We start from the raw sequence: 17,373 nt of genomic DNA, 5'->3' as shown, positions 1-17,373 counted from the left end.
AATAACAGACCCTTAATTATTCCAAAACTAATTTTAGGTTTCCTATGAAGTCAATATAAAGAAATAAATAGAAGCTACCTTAATCAACTACACTTATTTTGTGAATTATTTGAGTTTGGGAATATAGTAATACCAGGGAACTATTAGGTACTCTTTTCTTTTTTTACAACTCTGAAAAGATATGAGAAAACTAGGAACATAATTGTGACTTGCTATAATCAATTCCATTAACAAGAGTTCAAACCAAGTTTATCCAGCTGCAAAAACCTCTTTCAGTACTGAGGTTGTGGACTGTCAACTGCCTTTCATTTGTCCTAAAAATATGAAGCCTTAACAGAAGGTGAATTTCAACTTACTCTATAATTCACTGGTTTTGAAATTTTAGTGTCCATCAAATCACCTGGTTGTTAAAACCTAGTAGCTGTGCTCATAGCAACAACAAGAGATACAGGAAGGAGTTGCAGAGGAAGAGAAATTTAAAATACAAGTGACTGAGCACCCCCCATCAGGGTTGCTCAAGATGAGACCAAGAATTTGAGGCTCAGATGATGCTCAGTTTCTCAGACAATGCTGAGGTACAGGAAACCTCTATTCAAATCCTCTCTATTTCAACCAGTGCCTTCAGTAGCTCAAGACATAAAGAGTGACCTTCACAGACTGGCTCTTCAATTCCTCTAATCTATGCTGATATGTCCCCCACTGATCTTCTAAAGTTCTACTTTAATCATCTTAAAATAACAGTATAAAAACCTTTCATTTCATTCTTTGTGCTTAGCTTAACTATACAATCCTCACACATGACATCAATAATAAACACTGGCGTCATAAACACGAAAATTGAGAAAATAATAAAGATGCTGATGAAACATACAGTAAAACAACTACGAAGGCAGTTACTGACCCCTACCATTCAGAGCCCACTGAAAGGTCAAAAAAAGGGCCACGAAGTGTACAGTAGGTAGGGCACCTGGGTTCAATCCCAGGCACCACCAAGCGCCTCCAGAAATGATTTCTGAACATAGAGCCAGAGATAAGCACTGAGCACAGCTGGGTATGGCCACACAACCCCCAAAAAGACAGAAATAAGATATCCATTTAGAGTAAGGTATATCAGAAAACACTTTTGGTTCTTTTCTAAAAAACCTTACAAGTCTCACAGTACAATCAACATTAAACAAAGAAAAGCACAAGCAAAATAAGATAATAAAGCATAGCTAGATCAATTTTTCCGAAGGTAATTTATGGTCACCTGCACTAATCACTATCATCTGGCGATTTGGGGGAGTGCACATCTGATGGTGCTCAGGGCTTACTCCTGGCTCTGCTCTGCACTCAGTTATCACTCTGGGTGGGGCTCAGGGAACTATATGGATTGCTGGGGATCAAATCCAGGTCAGCCACAGGCAAGGCAAGCACCCTACCCATTCTACCATCACTCTAGCCCAAGATATTAAAAAAAACAAATAAAATCAAACCCAGGGCTCATATACTTGCAAGTGAGGAATTTGTTCTACTGCTGAGCTTTATCCCCAGCCTGTGGGATTGTTAAAAATACACTAAGAATGCCATTAAGGATGGCTCAGTGGCTAAAAATGTTCACCTTGCAAGTGTGAAACCATCAGTTCATCCGTGGTGCCACCCACATACTCAAGAGTGTGATCCCTGCAACTCTTTCCAGTGCACAGTCAGACATATGTGTATATAACTCCCAACAAACATATATAAGCACTATGATCAAAATGTGCATGAACACAACTAAATGAGTTTAACCCTTGTGAGTCTTTGGTCATGAGTGGAAATGCTACAACCACATATGCAATCCCAGGTCATTATAATAACAGAGGTAATGGGGGGGAAATGGGGAGAATTTTTCAGCATTATACACTAAGGAATAAAATTCCTTAGTGCATAGGACTCAAAGGATATACTCTTTGCCAACCACTTGCTGGTGATTCATATATACATATAGCTTGAGAGGAATAAAGAAAACTTTGATATTCAACCAGCTGGAGAGCACTAGAAAATCCCAGTTCTCAACTTAAAATGTACTGAAAGCATCACATTGACCACATAGAAGATAGTGTTCTTGCCCACTGTAAATCTCTCCAGCTGAGAATAAAAAATCGGTAAAGTACAACAAAGGCTCAGTGAAATCCAGAAGAAAACAGTACTTCTGGTTTGGGATTAAATGATGATTCAGGCAGACTTCAATAGAAAAGAAACAGTTATGTACGACTATGACATTTCAAGAACAAAACTGACTCTGAAATGTTTTTAATTCTCAAAGAGTTTACAAAAATTAGTGCCTTCCTAAAAACAGAGTACACTAAAAACTGAGTTAGCTAAACGATTCCAATTTCTCAAGACTGGGAGGCATTCCAGAGAAAAAGGAATACTGGTCTGAATAAAACATGACTGAGTTGTGGGAGAATAGACACCGAACTTTTATTTCTGTGAAACGGTCTGCTGCAAAAGGATTTTTTTAAAAAATAAAGTTTCCAATATATTTAGCAAAATAATCACTTTCAGATTTCTGTACAATAACATCTATGCTAAAAAATATATTTACATTCATGCAATCGGTATGGCTTCTACTTATATCTACAATTCACTTTTGTAATTACTCTGCTATGCTTTCACTTATAGGCATATTTCATCATATTGCACTAATTATAAGCTATTCCTCTTAAAATTTTGAGCTCAACACAAACTCTATCTGACATCTTAATTCTAGAGATTAACTCCAGTTCTAAAAATACTCTCTAGCATTTTCAGGACTATAAAGAAAAAATAAATACTAGCTTCCTGTTTGTCCAACTGGAATTCATGTGGACACAGAGAAAAGCAGTGTACTTCAAATACAATTTTCCGAACAACATTCTGAGATAAGGGGGAACTCTAATCTCTATTAAAAAAACTATCAAGTTTTATTTCTTATATCACACTATAAACAAAGGAAAATGTGATTTTAAAGGGGTAAATTCATCACCAGCTGAACCTGCAGTAAGCTTACTCCTGTCACGAACTCCTGTTTTTCTATTAAGAAGTCAGTTAGGAGACGTGAGAGTTGTGCATTTTATCTTTGGTGAGCTTTGTGTTTCTCTTCTTGTTTCCTTACTGGAACCATAAAAACTTAAATATAGGGGCTGGGGGCTGAAACAACAGTACAGTGGCTAGGGCCTTGTACACGGCCGACCGAAGATCAATCCCCAACATCCCATATGTTCTTCAAGCACTGCCAGGAGTAATTCCTGAGTGCAATACACATCCCCCCCCCCACACACACACAGGGGCTAGAGAAATATTTGCCTTGCATCCCACTGATCCTGGTTCAAATTCCCACTAACACATAAGGTCCGACAGGGAATATGCCTGAGCACAGAGCCAGGAACATTCCCTGAGCAATGCAGAGTGGCCCCAAGAAAAACTAAAAAAAAGAAAACCTTAAGAAATATATCCTGAAGTATGTTCAACAAACCCTGTTCTATCCCAAGGCTTATTTCTTCATTCCTGGTGTCACATAAAAAACACAGAAATTGTACCCATTCTTCTGAACACACTAGTTTAAAGAATGCATAGTATGCCTTAACTTCTAAATAGTACTGATTGGATTATTCGCATGCAGATTATTTTAAATAATACCATTGTGTATTCCACGTACCTTCCTCTGAGGAGTTTAAGAGCCGAAGTCCTATTGTCCATGTCAAGACACCTCATGGATTAGGAAGTTTTGAAGTTTCATCCTCAGGACTTAATTTCTAAAATTTTAGTTTTTCAAATCTATGAAGATGGTGAACTAGAGAGCATGTGTCACCAGTAATACATTGGTGAAACTGCACACAGACGACCCAGATTCAAACTCCTTATCACATATGGAAGCCTGGGCGCTGCGAGTGTTACCTGAACACAGAGCCTAAAGAATATCCTGAGTATCGCCAAGTGTGGCCAAAAAACAAACAAAAAAAGAAGATGGTGTTTCCACAGTTTCAAGCAATTTTAGTTCAAGAATATAAACTATTTAAAATAAATACTTGAATTAGCTATTGTGACACGGATCTCTCACAGAGAATGTGAGCATTTTTAGTCAATGATAAACCTGGCTATTCAGGAAAATTACTTTTCAAATATATGCGCAGTTCAGTACAGGTGTCTGATATAAAAATGAGAAAAATGTTTGAGCTTAGATCCCTTTTTTAAAAATTCTGGGGCAATTAAGAATCTTTGGGGGTGTAAAGTCTAGGTTCCTCATTTCACTAAGAAGAAAACAACACCTCAGGATTGGGAACAAACAGATATCACTTTTACTGATAGTGAAGCATTTACTGTCAGAAAGTACCTTTCATTCCCATTCATGCTGCTATATGATAAAAGATTTTTTTTTTCTTTTTGGGTCACACCTGGCGATGCACAGGGGTTACTCCTGGCTCTGCACTCAGGAATTACTCCTGGCGGTGCTTAGGGGACCATATGGGATGCTGGGAATCGAACCCAGATCGGCCGTGTGCAAGGCAAACACCCTACCCGCTGTGCTATTTCTCCAGCCCCCTGATAAAAGATTTTAAGTCCAATTAAAAATACGGAATCTCAACAATATAAATAAGACCAGCAGTGCAGTAAATCTATAGGAGATTATCGTGTTCATCACTGCCTAGTCATTACTGGAATTAACATCCTGGATGGCAACTTAAAATTTTATTTACAATTAAGCCTGCCATTTTTAGTTTCCTAAGTATATCTCTAAATCTTTCACATTCTTAAGTGCAAAGGTACAATTCCAGTGTGTGAGTTCCCTCCCAAAGATTCTTATAAGTGTAACTCAACTTATGAGAAACAAACTGGTTTATACATACCAGCTTGTGCTGTCACTAATATTGGGCAACAGAAACTGCCACAAATCCAAGGCACTTCATTACCCTCCTTAGTCTCAGATTCACTCCCTCTTGGGAATAATATCTCAGAATATTCAAATTTAAAGAAATTAAAGCTACTAGAAAAGATAATTGAAGCGATGTCTAGAAAAGGGTCTGGGATTTTGTTTTGTGCCTTAAGGCTTGGGAGAAATTAAAAAAAATGTTTACAAAATTTTCATCTTTCTGAGCCAGGGATATAGTACAGTGGTACAGCACTTAGCACTTGACTGGCATTCAATCCACAAAAACAAACAAAAAGTCTTTAACATCATGACTCCCTGATTTGGGAGATGGGGGAAGGACAATTCTCCCCTTTACAAAAGAATATCCACATTCCAAATCAGGGGAAAATTCTATGACGGATGACCGTCACTCTCAGATGATTTAAACCCAACTGTTGTGTACACTCACATATACTAAGAGCAACTTTCCCAGTTTTTTCATATACTTTAATAGACAAATGTTTCTGAAATGTTTCTTTTGAAGATTTTAATCTTTTGAAACTCCTCAAAATTAGACCCTATTCTGGAAATTTCTATCCTACAAAATTACTTTTTCTGACCTATTCTTAATTGAAATTTAATTTTGAATTATTGGTGTTGATTTTTAAATAATATCCTTTTTTTTAGTAGTATTTTATTATTATTATAACAACATCCTAACAATTATTTAATAATTGTTAATAACAATTGATCTGGGGCTGGAGTGATAGCACAGCGGGTAAGGCGTTTGCCTTGCACGCGGCCGACCCGGGTTCGATTCCCAGCATCCCATATGGTCCTCTGAGCACCGCCAGGGGAGATTCCTGAGTGCAGAGCCAGGAGTAACCCCTGTGCATTGCCAGGTGTGACCCAAAAAGCAAAAAAAAAATAATAATAATAATAACAATTGATCTGGGGTCAGGATACACAGTAGCTAGTTGCCTTGTATGTGTGAAGCCAGGGGTTCAATTCCTGGAACACACACACACATACACACACACACACTTGCGCACACGCATGCATGCACAAATGAAGATCTATTTAGTTTAATCTAATGGCTATTATTAGCAAATACATCCAGTAACTGATTTTAGTCTATTTTAAGCAGCATTTCTAAAACAAATTTAAGCCAATTTAGCATTAGCTAGACTTATAAGGCATTAATAAAATTTGACTTGATAAATATTTTCATAAACTTTCCCGACTTCATATACATTTGTTAACATGTCATTTGCTACTAAATTCGCTTGCCTAAGTTTCATTATTTAAGAGATCCTTGTTCCAAAGAAGTTATTAGTCACTTTAATTATTTGAGTAAGTGAAAAATTAAAGTAACTCAGGTACTTTTCAGTTTTCTGCTTAAAAATGTGTTGCTGGGGCCAAAGAGACAGTCCAAAAGATTAAGGAATGCTTTACATATAGTGACTGATTAAACCCCCACCCCCAACCCCACAAGATCCTCCAACCTTCTCAGAGGCTATACACCAAAGAAGTTGAAGCAATTCTCAACACAAGGACAGGACAGCACCACAGAAGGGAGGGGTGTTGGAACACTGTATGACTGAAACCCAATCATTAACAACCTTGTAACTGTGTATTTCATGATGATTCAATAGAACAAATTAAAAAGGAGGAGGGAAAAGCACTAAATTCCAGGGCCCTCACATTGAATGACTGGCCGACCAGGCCAAGAGATGCCAGGAAGGGCCCCTGGTGCGGGGAGAATAGTTTGGGTTGAGAGGTTTCCCCAGGGGGCGGGAGGGGAGACTGTTTTGGCAATCATGATGGTAATGCAGTAGTAGTGTGTATTTCAAAGGTGTGAAACCTTGGATTTGTCCCTTGAGACAAATATATCCACAGTAAGGGCAGATAAAGCGTTAGATAAAGCATTGCATGAAGCCAACCAGGTCCCCCCTTGACACCCGATATGGTCCTCCAAGCCTACCAGGACTGTCCCCTAAGGGCGAGGCCAGGAGTCAGCCCTGAGCACAACTGCTATGGCCTAAAATACAAAATAATAATAATAATAATAACAAATATACTGACACAGATATTCTGTGGTTTTTAAAAAAAAAATTAAAATCACAAATAATGTACTTGGCATTTCACTACTCACCTAATAGGTAATGTGCTGGGAGCACCCTCAATATAAAATTCAGTTTTTTGTTTGTTTGTTTTGTTTTTTTGCTTTTTGGGTCACACCCAGCGATGCACAGGGGTTACTCCTGGCTTTGCACTCAGGAATTACTCCTGGCGGTGCTTGGGGGACCATATGGGATGCCGGGATTCGAACCCGGGTCGGCCGCGTGCAAGGCAAACGCCCTACCCGCTGTGCTATCGCTCCGGCCCCTAAAATTCAGTTTTACAAAAAGTCAAGAAATTAGTCACATTAATATTATTTCCTTCATTTCTAAATTCATCTTCTCTACTACAAGAGGAAATATATATATACATATATATAGCAATGATCACTGTGCCTTCAATTATTTCTTAGAAAAGTAGGAAACAAATATAAATTGACTGACTCCCAGTTAGCACTAGCCTAGATTTAGATATATCACCTATTATTAACATCGATTGCTTAATAGTCAAAAGGGATCAGTGTGTAGAGTACGTAGTTCAATTAGGAATTCAACCAATGCTAAGTCATATACATTCACTGTGTAAATGTCAGAAGACTTAAAATGTTAACAATTTTTAATACCAGGGCATACCTGTTAATTCAAGCCTAACATTCAAAATTAAAATCCATTCCAGAATAGAAGCTGACCGAAGTTTAAATTTTAAAATATGAGCAGAGGCATCCTCACAGACTCATTAATTTTCAACAGCTTCTGAAATATAAAAAGACCACCTGTTTATTTGAGAAAACTATGATGTTTAAGGCAAGTTTCATAGAACAGTAACTTACCAAGACTTTTCTGATTTTTACTTCAATTTTCTATTTTACCACTGTTGCTCAAACACATACATCAATTCAGTGACATTCTAGACATCTCTTTCCCAAAGTGGGCGATACTGCCCCCCTGTGGGGCAGTGGAACCATCCAGGGGTCAGTAGCAGTCTATAGTACAATTTGTGGGAGTAAGGGTTCACTTAAAAGGTTAATTTCCAAAGTGTCACTAGTGGTTTTTCTTTTCCTTCCCCCCACCCCACCTGAAAAGGGGATAGCAGGCCAAGTAAGTTTGGATATCTCTTGGTTAGAGAGATGTTCTCGAGATGGTATGGTTAGGGGGCCAGAACAACAGTCACTTAAAAGGTTAATTTCCAAAGTGTCACTAGTGGTTTTTCTTTTCCTTCCACCCGCCCCCACCTGAAAAGGGGATAGCAGGCCAAGTAAGTTTGGACATCTTGGTTAGAGAGATGTTCTCGAGATGGTATGGTTAGGGGGCCAGAACAACAGTACAGTGGGTAGGGCACTTGCCTTGCAAGAGGCCAATCCCAGGTATCTCACATGGTCACGACCCACCAAGAGTAACTTCTGAGCACAGAGCCAGGATTTATGTCCTGAGCACCAGAGTGTGACCCAGACACCAGAAGGGGAAATAAAGAGAGCAATGGTTAAGTTAGACCAGTCTAATACTAAGCTAGGGAAGAGGGAGACTCGTGGGTGGGGGGAAGGTAATGTCACGCAGCTTCTATTCTGAAATGGATTTTTAAATTTTTAATGTTATTTTATTTTGAAGACACCCCCTACCCATTTTTCATAAAATCACAGAAGGAAATATATCTATCTATCTATATATGTATAGATAGATAGATAGATGCTTCTCGGAGAGCCTGGCAAGCTACCAAGAGTATCCTGCCCGCACGGCAGAGCCTGGCAAGCTCCCCGTGGCGTACTGGATATGCCAAAAACAGTAACAATAACAGGTCTCATTCCCCTGGCCCTGAAGAGCCTCCAATTGTTGGGAAAGACAGTAAGGAGAGGCTGCTAAAACCTCAGGGATGGGACGAATGGAGACTGTTACTGGCGTCCGCTCGAGTAAATCAATGAACAACGGATGACAGTAATACAGTGAATGTTAGGTTTAAATTAATAACATCGGTGGCTCCTTTCTTCTCTGGTACTCTCTGGTATTTAAAATTGTTAACATTTTAAATCTGACATTTGCACAGTGAACAGTTAACATGACTTAGCAGTAGTTGAATATGTCTGACATAACTACACACCTTACACACCTCTTCTAACTACTAAGCAATTGCCGTTGAACTAAATGCATAATTATATCTGAACCATTTTTCTAAATGAACCATAATTTTACTGGAGTTCAACAGTTTCATATGGGAAGGACAAAATTCTTCCAAAATATACTTTCAAGGAAATAAAAACTAGATTTAAAGAAAATCAGTCTTACTTTTTTTTTTTTCTTTTTGGGCCACACCTGGCAATGCACAGGAGTTACTCCTGGCTCTGCACTCAGGAATTAGCACTGGTGGTGCTCAGGGGAACCTTATGGGATGCTGGGAATCGAACCCGGGTCAGCTGCGTGCAAGGCAAACGCCCTACCCGCTGTGCTGTTGCTCCAGCCCCCAATCAGTCTTACTTTTTACTGTAAATATGGTAAGATCTGTTATGTATCTGCAAAATATATATCTATATCTATATACCTATATTCACACCCAAAGGCACAATGACACTATAATACGAAGTTCCCTGAAGTGATATTTAGCAAAATATTTAATAGAATCCCTTTCCATCGTTTTATAACATAACTGTTGCTATAATATACAACACAAAGCTTTTTCTGACATATTTACAGAACCAAGACACATTTTGTGAACTCCTCACAACATAAACCCAACAGCCTATTTTTTTTAATACATGCTATGTGGTATTCTAAGAATCCCTTGCACTTACAAAAATGGCTAATAATTCACTAAGAACCAAGAAAATTAATGAATTTTTCTCAAGCACTCACAATTCCACATTTCTATGTGACTATTAAACACAAAAGTCAGATTCAATGCTTTTAAAATGCTATTACTATTCACTAGGTCTGACTTAGATTCTTATTTCCATTTACTTTTATAGTCTTACCTAAGAAAAATAGGAGCTAACAACAAATAATAACATTAATTTTACCTTTCAATTCATGAAGTATTTCTGATTCAACTCTGGATTTTACTTTATCAGGAACACTGGAATTTAAAAGTTGCTAGTTCTGGTATGCTGGTAATGTAGACAAGCAACTTTGTTTCGTGTCTAAGTACAATACACTCTTATTTCTGTAAAGGTGTTCCAAGGAGTCTGGCTGCTTAAAGAAAGAACACTGGAGCCCAATGCTTAAGTGCTTCCGGACAGAGTAGAAAGATGTGCCAAATTTCATTTGAAGGTGCCATCAGTTTGCAATTTTTCAAGTGTGATGGGAATTTTCTGAGAGCTATATCATAGTCTTCCCATCTCTCACCCCAACCTGTATCCCACAGCTCTAAGTACAACTATTTGCATAATTTAGACTTAATTCCTCCATCCAATTTGAACCCATTAAAATAACCAAAATCAACACTAGATGATATCAAACTATGAACTCAGTTCTTAAAACTAATCATTGATGGATCTAGAAATTATTCTTTGCTCACTCTTCTTACTAGCCCAGGGTTCTCGAAAAGATCAAATCAGAAAACCCAACTTGTATTATTACCACCATCAACTCTACAGATACTTAGTAGCCTGCACTATACTATAACAATAATGATTCAGCCAGATTACAGCTAGTTCCACTTATACTTAGGAAGTCCTTTCACTTAAGTAAAAGAGATTCTTGGGTTCTGCTGCAGATTCCTTGTTCATTGTCAATATTTCAAATACTAACAAATGACAGATTTTCCCAGCAATTGAGTAGGAACCAGAAAGCTATAAATTCTACATAAACAGCAACAGTTTTAACTATTGTAAAGAATGAGTTCCAAAGGACAATACATTTTTTATATTCTAGGGGATGAGGGCAGGTAAATGAGCAACGTTTGTTTTAATAAATGAACCTGCACAGCAAATGTGAGATGAGTTAGATCCACTTAAAAATCAATCCTAAGCAAACTCTTCTTAATACAAAGATCAATAATGACATGTCTAAGCATAATTAAACATTGATTTTAATTTTTTTTAAACTCTCTTCCAGTTACATCAATCACTAGTTACCAGTGTATAACTTAGTAGCACAAGCACATACATATAGAGTAAAACCAGGAACTTTCTCTAGACCAGAAGTTTCCAAACTTACTTGGCCTACCTCCCTTTTCAGGAGGAAAGAATATATGTCATTCAACAGCCCTCTAAAAATTTACCTTCTTTCAGGGAACAAACAGTCCAATTGTGTGGAGGCTGAGAGAGAAGGGGCAGGGCAATGTCAACTTCAGGAAACAGAAGCATGATAACTACTCCAGCATCAAACCCTTAGGATGGTGGGGAGGCAGTTAAAAAACATTCTCTTTAAAGATCGATCAGGTTTACAGGAAAAGAAAGCAAATGACAACTGTTTAAATCCTTCCCTATTGTCTCTCTCTAAGCAAGTAAAAATATGCAGATTTTAAAAAAGTGGTTAAACTCAACTCACTGCCCTTGAAGAAGCTATTAGGTATACCTAGGCCTCGGTTTTCCTCATCTGTAAAATGGAGATATAATAGTACCTATTCATAAAGATCCTTCTGAAAAATAAAAGATATGATCCATGGAGAAAATGAGATTCAAGCCTGGTACACGATAAGAAGTCAATAAAAAATTGGCAATTACTGCTATTACATATGAATAAATTCCGAAAATCAGTAACAGTTTAATCTACTAGTCCATCCTTCACATATTCAGTAGCTTTTGTAAGTTTTAGTTAAGACCCATATGATTAACTTGCTGAGGACTAAATTTTCATTACCAAGTAATACATCTATTCAACCAGTCTGAAAATCCCAAGAACACTTTTTTTTCTTAGTAGTAAGATCCAACCATGGAGGGGGAGCCGGAGCGAGGAATGGCAGGGTGCCAAGGAGATAAAGGGTAGGGCACTTGCCTTGCACGCAGTCAACCTGGGTTCAATCCCCAGCACCCTTGCCAGGTTAGGAGTACTGTCTTAGCTCAAGTCAGGAGTAAGCCCTGAGCACTGCCAGGTGTGGCCCCAAATCAAACAAAAATCCCACCTTGCTCCTAAGAGATCAAAAGGGCTTCCCACAATGCCACATCTTCTTGCCTCCCACATCCCCAAATCGGTTTCTTTTCCCTGAAGCGGCCTCCGTTGACTTAAATGGGTTAAGAAATACTCCAACCCCTGACACTAAGCACCTAGTCTTGCACAACACCCAAGCTCAGAAGTCACCTCCTTTAAGAAACTTCCCCACCTCCAGACAAAATTAAGTCCTGTAGTTTCCCAAAGCATTTTGGGTATACATATGCCCCAACCTTATAATTAACCAATTATGTCTCCCCAATAGACTGGATTGAGGGCAACAGAACTGTTTTTGGGGAAAGTTCCACTCTAGTACTAAGCACAGTTGGGGGACACAATATGAAACATACTAAGAAGCTCAAGAAATACTAATCTTATAACTAATGATTCTCTCCTTGCACAGTACCACCTCTTGTCTTCAAAACTTGAATATAAGCAAACACTCAGTAGAGCATGTTAGAATGATGGGCTGTCGATCAGAAAACCTAATCAGCTTCTCCCACTGGAGAAGGCTGTGAAAACCCATCCTTTATTGAACAGGATATTATGTAGCATCACAATCAGTGCGAATTCCCCTGCAAGCCACAGAGTGTATCTTCTTCATCTGGATTGTCCCAAGAGCCCAAGGGTTTTGACTTTTTTTTATTGGGGGTATCTATCTCCACGGATACGTTAAGTGGAAATAGTGGAAGAATAAATGACTTGATGTGGCTGAAGAAGGTGAAAATACAGAAAGATCTGGGAAAAGCAAACTAGCTCTCCAATCTGCTTTTGAAAAAGAATGAACAGGAAGCAGGGGTGGGTGCTGGCCACTCTTTTGTTTCAGTAACTAAAATGCTACTCCTAACCCCCACCAGTCCAAAAGATAAGGTCAATAACAACAGGTCCAGGTCCATGGGCGATGCTCAATTACCTTTCTTGACAAGTACACTAAACCCCGCTTAAAAGAAAAAAAAAAAACCCACTAACTTAGGAACGTCAGCAACAATGAAAACTACTCACTAAATACTTTAAATTTTTTAAAATCAGTATGCCCGCGTCCAACATTTACACAGGACGGCCCGCAGAGAACTTGCAAACTTTTTGAGGGATAGCACTTCTAAACCTTTCAGAAGAAAACAACTCGAGGAAAACAATCTCCAAATAGGATCAACTCCACAAAGGGAGGCTTTCGTTTTACAGCCCTAATTCCCATCATCAGCGATCTTGCTGTCCCGCTCCCCCCGCCCAACCCGCATCTAGAATTATTTTCGATTAAAAAATATATATATATATTTTTTAGGAATCACTTACCACCATCTCCCCCACCAACCCCGCCAAAAAAGAAAAAAGAAAATCCCCCTCCCCAAACCCAAAAGCAAACCAAGCAACAAAATTTAAAAACAAAAACCCCAACCGCTGTCCAAGAGGCTCTTCCATCCTGGAAGCAGCCAAGGAAAGAAACAAGCAGCAGAAAAAGGGAAATTATAACCCCCACCTCCAGCCCGCCGCCCCCCACCACCAAAAAAAAAAAAAAATGAAAGTTCTCCTTGAGATAACAAGAACAACCAAAAAAATATTGAAAAATAAAAATTGAAAAAAAGGTCCCGATGGGGCCTCCCGGCCGCCGAGGCGGGGAGGGCCGGGGGTCCCGGGGCCCGGCGCGGCGGCGAGCTCCCCCGGGCCGCTCCCGGCAGGAGCCGAGGGAGGCAGAGCCGAGCCGCGGCGCCGGGAGGAGCGAGCGAGAGAAAAAGAAAATGGCGCAGAGACTAAGTCCCGACCGTCGACAAGGCCACTTTCCCGGCCGGAATCCGCGCCGGGAAGGGCTGCGGGCGGGCCGGAGCCGGGCCCCGCCGCGTCTCCAGGGCCCCCTCTGGGGCGGGCGGCGGCCCGGGGGCGCCGGGCGGCCCGGGGAGGGGGCCCAGGGGCGGCCCGAGGGGAACAATGGGGCCGGTGAGCGCGGAGCCGGGACTTAGTCTCTGGGACGCCATGTCTGTCCTCTCGGGCCCAGGCGGGCCGGCGCGGGATAGGCGGCGGCGGGGGGCGGCGGGGGGCGGCGCGGGGTGGCGGGGGGCTCCGGGGGCGGAGATGGGGGAGCCCTGTCGGGGGTGGGGGGCCGTGGGGGGGGCACACTCACCATTCAATCGGAAATCCGTCTCGATCTGCGGGGAGAGAAAGGAGGCAGCGTGAGACCCCGGGCACGTGAAGAAGCCCCGCGGGGAGCGCGCGCGCGGCCGGGGGCCTAAGCCCACCCTGCGCCCCTCCGGGATGCGGGCGCCCCCGCCCCCCACCTTTCCAAGGATGGCCTCGAGCGGCAGCCAGGCGCCCCCTCCCCACAGACACACACACATACATACACACACACACACACACACACATACACGCGCCGCTCCAGACTGCAACTTGGCGGCTGGCGCCCGCGGCCTGGCGAGCCCATCTCCTGCCACCGGGCGAGCCTGGCAGGGGGGCTCCGGCCTGTCAAAGGCGCCGGGCCCGGCCCCGGTGGGGGTGGGGGTGGGGGCGGGAGCCCGGGCCGGCCTGCGCCCGGTGCGGGAGCGCGGAGCCCGCGGCCGGCGCGGCGGGGTCGCCGCGGGGGGCCGCCCGGAGCGTACCTGGGAATCGTTGTGGAGATGGTCCCCACTCATGACGACCCGAGCGGCGAGCGCGGCGGGCGGAGAGAGGCGCCGAGGCAGACGCGGACGGGTCGGCCAGAAGCCGCGCGGAGGGGCACGGCGAGGGCGCCCGGCGACGTCCGGAGGCGGCGGGGGGCGGGCGGGCGGCGGCGGGCCCGGGGACTCCCGGAACGGCGGCGGCGGCGGCGGCGGCTGGCGGAGACAGCGGCGGCGACGCAGACGGGCTGCCGGGCCGGCGGCGAGAGCAAAGCCCAGCAGTTGTGTAACAGCCTAAGTTCGCATTTCGGCCCACTGCGCCTGCGCGGCCTCTTTTAAAGCGGGACGTCGTCGACGTCAGGGACTCGTGAAAAGAGGCCGAGGCTGGCGGGCCCGCCCCCTCACGCTTCCCCCCTCGGGCGGCAGGGCCTGGGCCGCGCGGGCCCCGCCCCCCTGAGCCTCCCGCTCCGCTGCGATTTGCATAAGCGACCGGCTCCGCCCCCCACTCCCGGCCGCCCACCCGAAGCGGCTTTCCTTTACCCTCGCGACGCCCTTTCTCGGAACCCGGGCCCCCCTTCTAGCATGCACCACGCAGGCGCAGCCGGGGACACCGCCTCCGGACCGGGGCTAGTAGCGCAGCCACGTGGTGGGCCTTTAAAGGCCGCGGCGGGACCGAACCTCGCCTGGACCTAATTGATAGCCCCTTTCGGCCTTTTCCTGCTGCTGCAAGATAAAGTACCTCGGTGACTAGAGCCCCAGAGCTCCCATCAGCTCCGCGGTCTCTAACTGGACCCCAGAGGTTGCTGTGGTGGAGGAGGCCACCCACCCCCCTTTGTCCAGACCCTTTCAACCTTTCATGCCCACTTCTTACCGTTTTCTATTCAGATTTTCAGGTTAGCCCCAGGTTTTAGCTGAGTATACGTAGCCCCCAGATAATGTCTTTATTCTACATTTATTGAGCATCTACTGTGAGTCCTGGCTAGTCAGAGGAAGGGGGTGATGATGCACTGGGCTAAAGGGAAGAGGACTTGGGGTAAATAGAACCCGGCTCTCTCCACCAATGTATCTCCAGCACGTTGTGAGGCAGACTGGGAATGAATTGGGAAAAGGGCTGCCTTTTTTTTTATGTGTTTTCGGTGTACTTTTCAGAAGTCAAATAGCAGTTCTGGGAAGTGGCCTATTTTTTTCTAAACTGTTCAGAGACAAGTGACCTCCTGACATCGACATGTGAATGCCTCACAAGCGTCTCCCTAACCATTTTTCTCTGTCCAGCTAGAAGTTCTGGCCACCTCCCTCGGCCTCATTTCTTATTTATTGCATCTGATCGCATCTCTTCAGTCTGTCTACTTCTCCCATGCCCACACACCTGTGGAACTCTTATCTCTTGCTTCCACTACTAAAATAACACTCCCGATGGGGATCACCACTTCCTTTCAACGTGGATTATTCCTTCCCACACTTCCCATCACGTTTTAAGTTTTTAATCTTGTTGGAAGAGGGGCTGGAGCTATAATCCAGTGGGTAGGGCATTTGCCTTGCACGTGGCTGACCCTCAGCATCTCATATGGTCCCCCGGGCACTGCCAGGAGTAACTTCTGGGGGCAGAGCCAGGAGTAACCTCTGTGCATAGCTGGGTGTAACCCAAAAAGCAAAAAAGAAAAAAAAATCTTGTTGGAAGAGCCCACCTTGCAGTGCTTGGGGGACACACCTGCCTCAGTGCTTAGGGTTGCTACTGGAGGTGCTTAGGGGACCATGCAATACTGAAGATGGAATCCTGGGCTCCCCGCATGCAGAACATATACTCAGCCCAGAGTGAGCTATAAACCCACTACTACTACTCCACTGCCATCTACCAATGCCCAAGGAAGAGATGCATTTGCTTTCCAGGACCCTCCAAAGAAGATCTAAGTAGTCACAAAAATCAGGAGTCACAGATGGGAAGAGGCACTCCCTGGTGGAGGATGTGGTATTGGAACTTTGTATGCATGAAACGCTATTATTAACAATGTTACAAACCACAGTGCCTAAAGTTTAAAATTTTTTTTCCTTTTTTTGGGGTCACACCTGGCGATGCACAAGAGCTACTCCTGGTTCTGCACTCAGGAATTACTCCTGGCGGTGCTCAAGGGACCATATGGGATGCTGGGAATTGAACCCGGGTCGGCTGCATGCAAGGCAAATGCCCTACCCACTGTGCTATTGCTCCAGCCCCTAAAAAAAATTTTTTTAGAACTCAGTCCTATATGAAGTTCCTACCTGACTGAGGAGTTTCTTTCTCTTTTCCTACTACTTTCCTTAATAAACCTTTTAATTTCCAACTCTAAGTCTGAAAATCTCTTTTTCACTCAATATTTTCATTCTTAAAAATATTGAAGAATGGGGCACAGTGGGTAGAGTGCCTTAGGGTGTTTGCCTTGCATGGAGCTGACCCGGGTTCGATTCCCAGCATCCCATATGGTACCCTGAGCACCACCAGGGGTAATTCCTGAGTGCAGAGCCAGGAGTAACCCCTGTGCACCGCCAGGTGTGACCCAGAAAGCAAAAATAAATAAATAAATAATTTGAAAAATATTGAAGAAGCTGGGAGCTGTTGTTGACAAACACCCACCGTCACCACTCTTGCATCAACACTGAAGTCCTAAACTTCACTCCTCATGGTATGGACATTGAATTCCTATGCTTCATCCAGGTTTTGCAGCTGGTGGTGTACAAGAATCACTTTGGTGGTGTTCAGGAA

At 43.2% G+C, this 17,373-nt stretch overlaps 1 protein-coding gene across 1 annotated transcript in view; it reads right to left on the bottom strand.

Annotated features, from left to right (window-relative positions):
- TOP1 (DNA topoisomerase I) overlaps positions 1-15,010 on the bottom strand; it is a 102,560-nt gene extending 87,550 nt beyond the window's left edge. The window contains exons 1-2 of the mRNA XM_055137526.1: positions 14,640-15,010; positions 14,165-14,189 (exon numbers count right to left, since the gene is read on the bottom strand). Of these exons, the coding sequence (XP_054993501.1) occupies positions 14,165-14,189; positions 14,640-14,672 (58 nt within the window). The 5' untranslated portion in view covers positions 14,673-15,010. The remainder of the gene's footprint in view (positions 1-14,164; positions 14,190-14,639) is intronic.
- Between the last annotated feature and the right edge of the window lie 2,363 nt (positions 15,011-17,373).

The sequence above is a fragment of the Sorex araneus genome, chromosome 5 (assembly GCF_027595985.1).
Source record: "Sorex araneus isolate mSorAra2 chromosome 5, mSorAra2.pri, whole genome shotgun sequence".
Taxonomy (NCBI): domain Eukaryota; kingdom Metazoa; phylum Chordata; class Mammalia; order Eulipotyphla; family Soricidae; genus Sorex; species Sorex araneus.
This window is presented reverse-complemented; position numbering and strand designations above follow the sequence as displayed.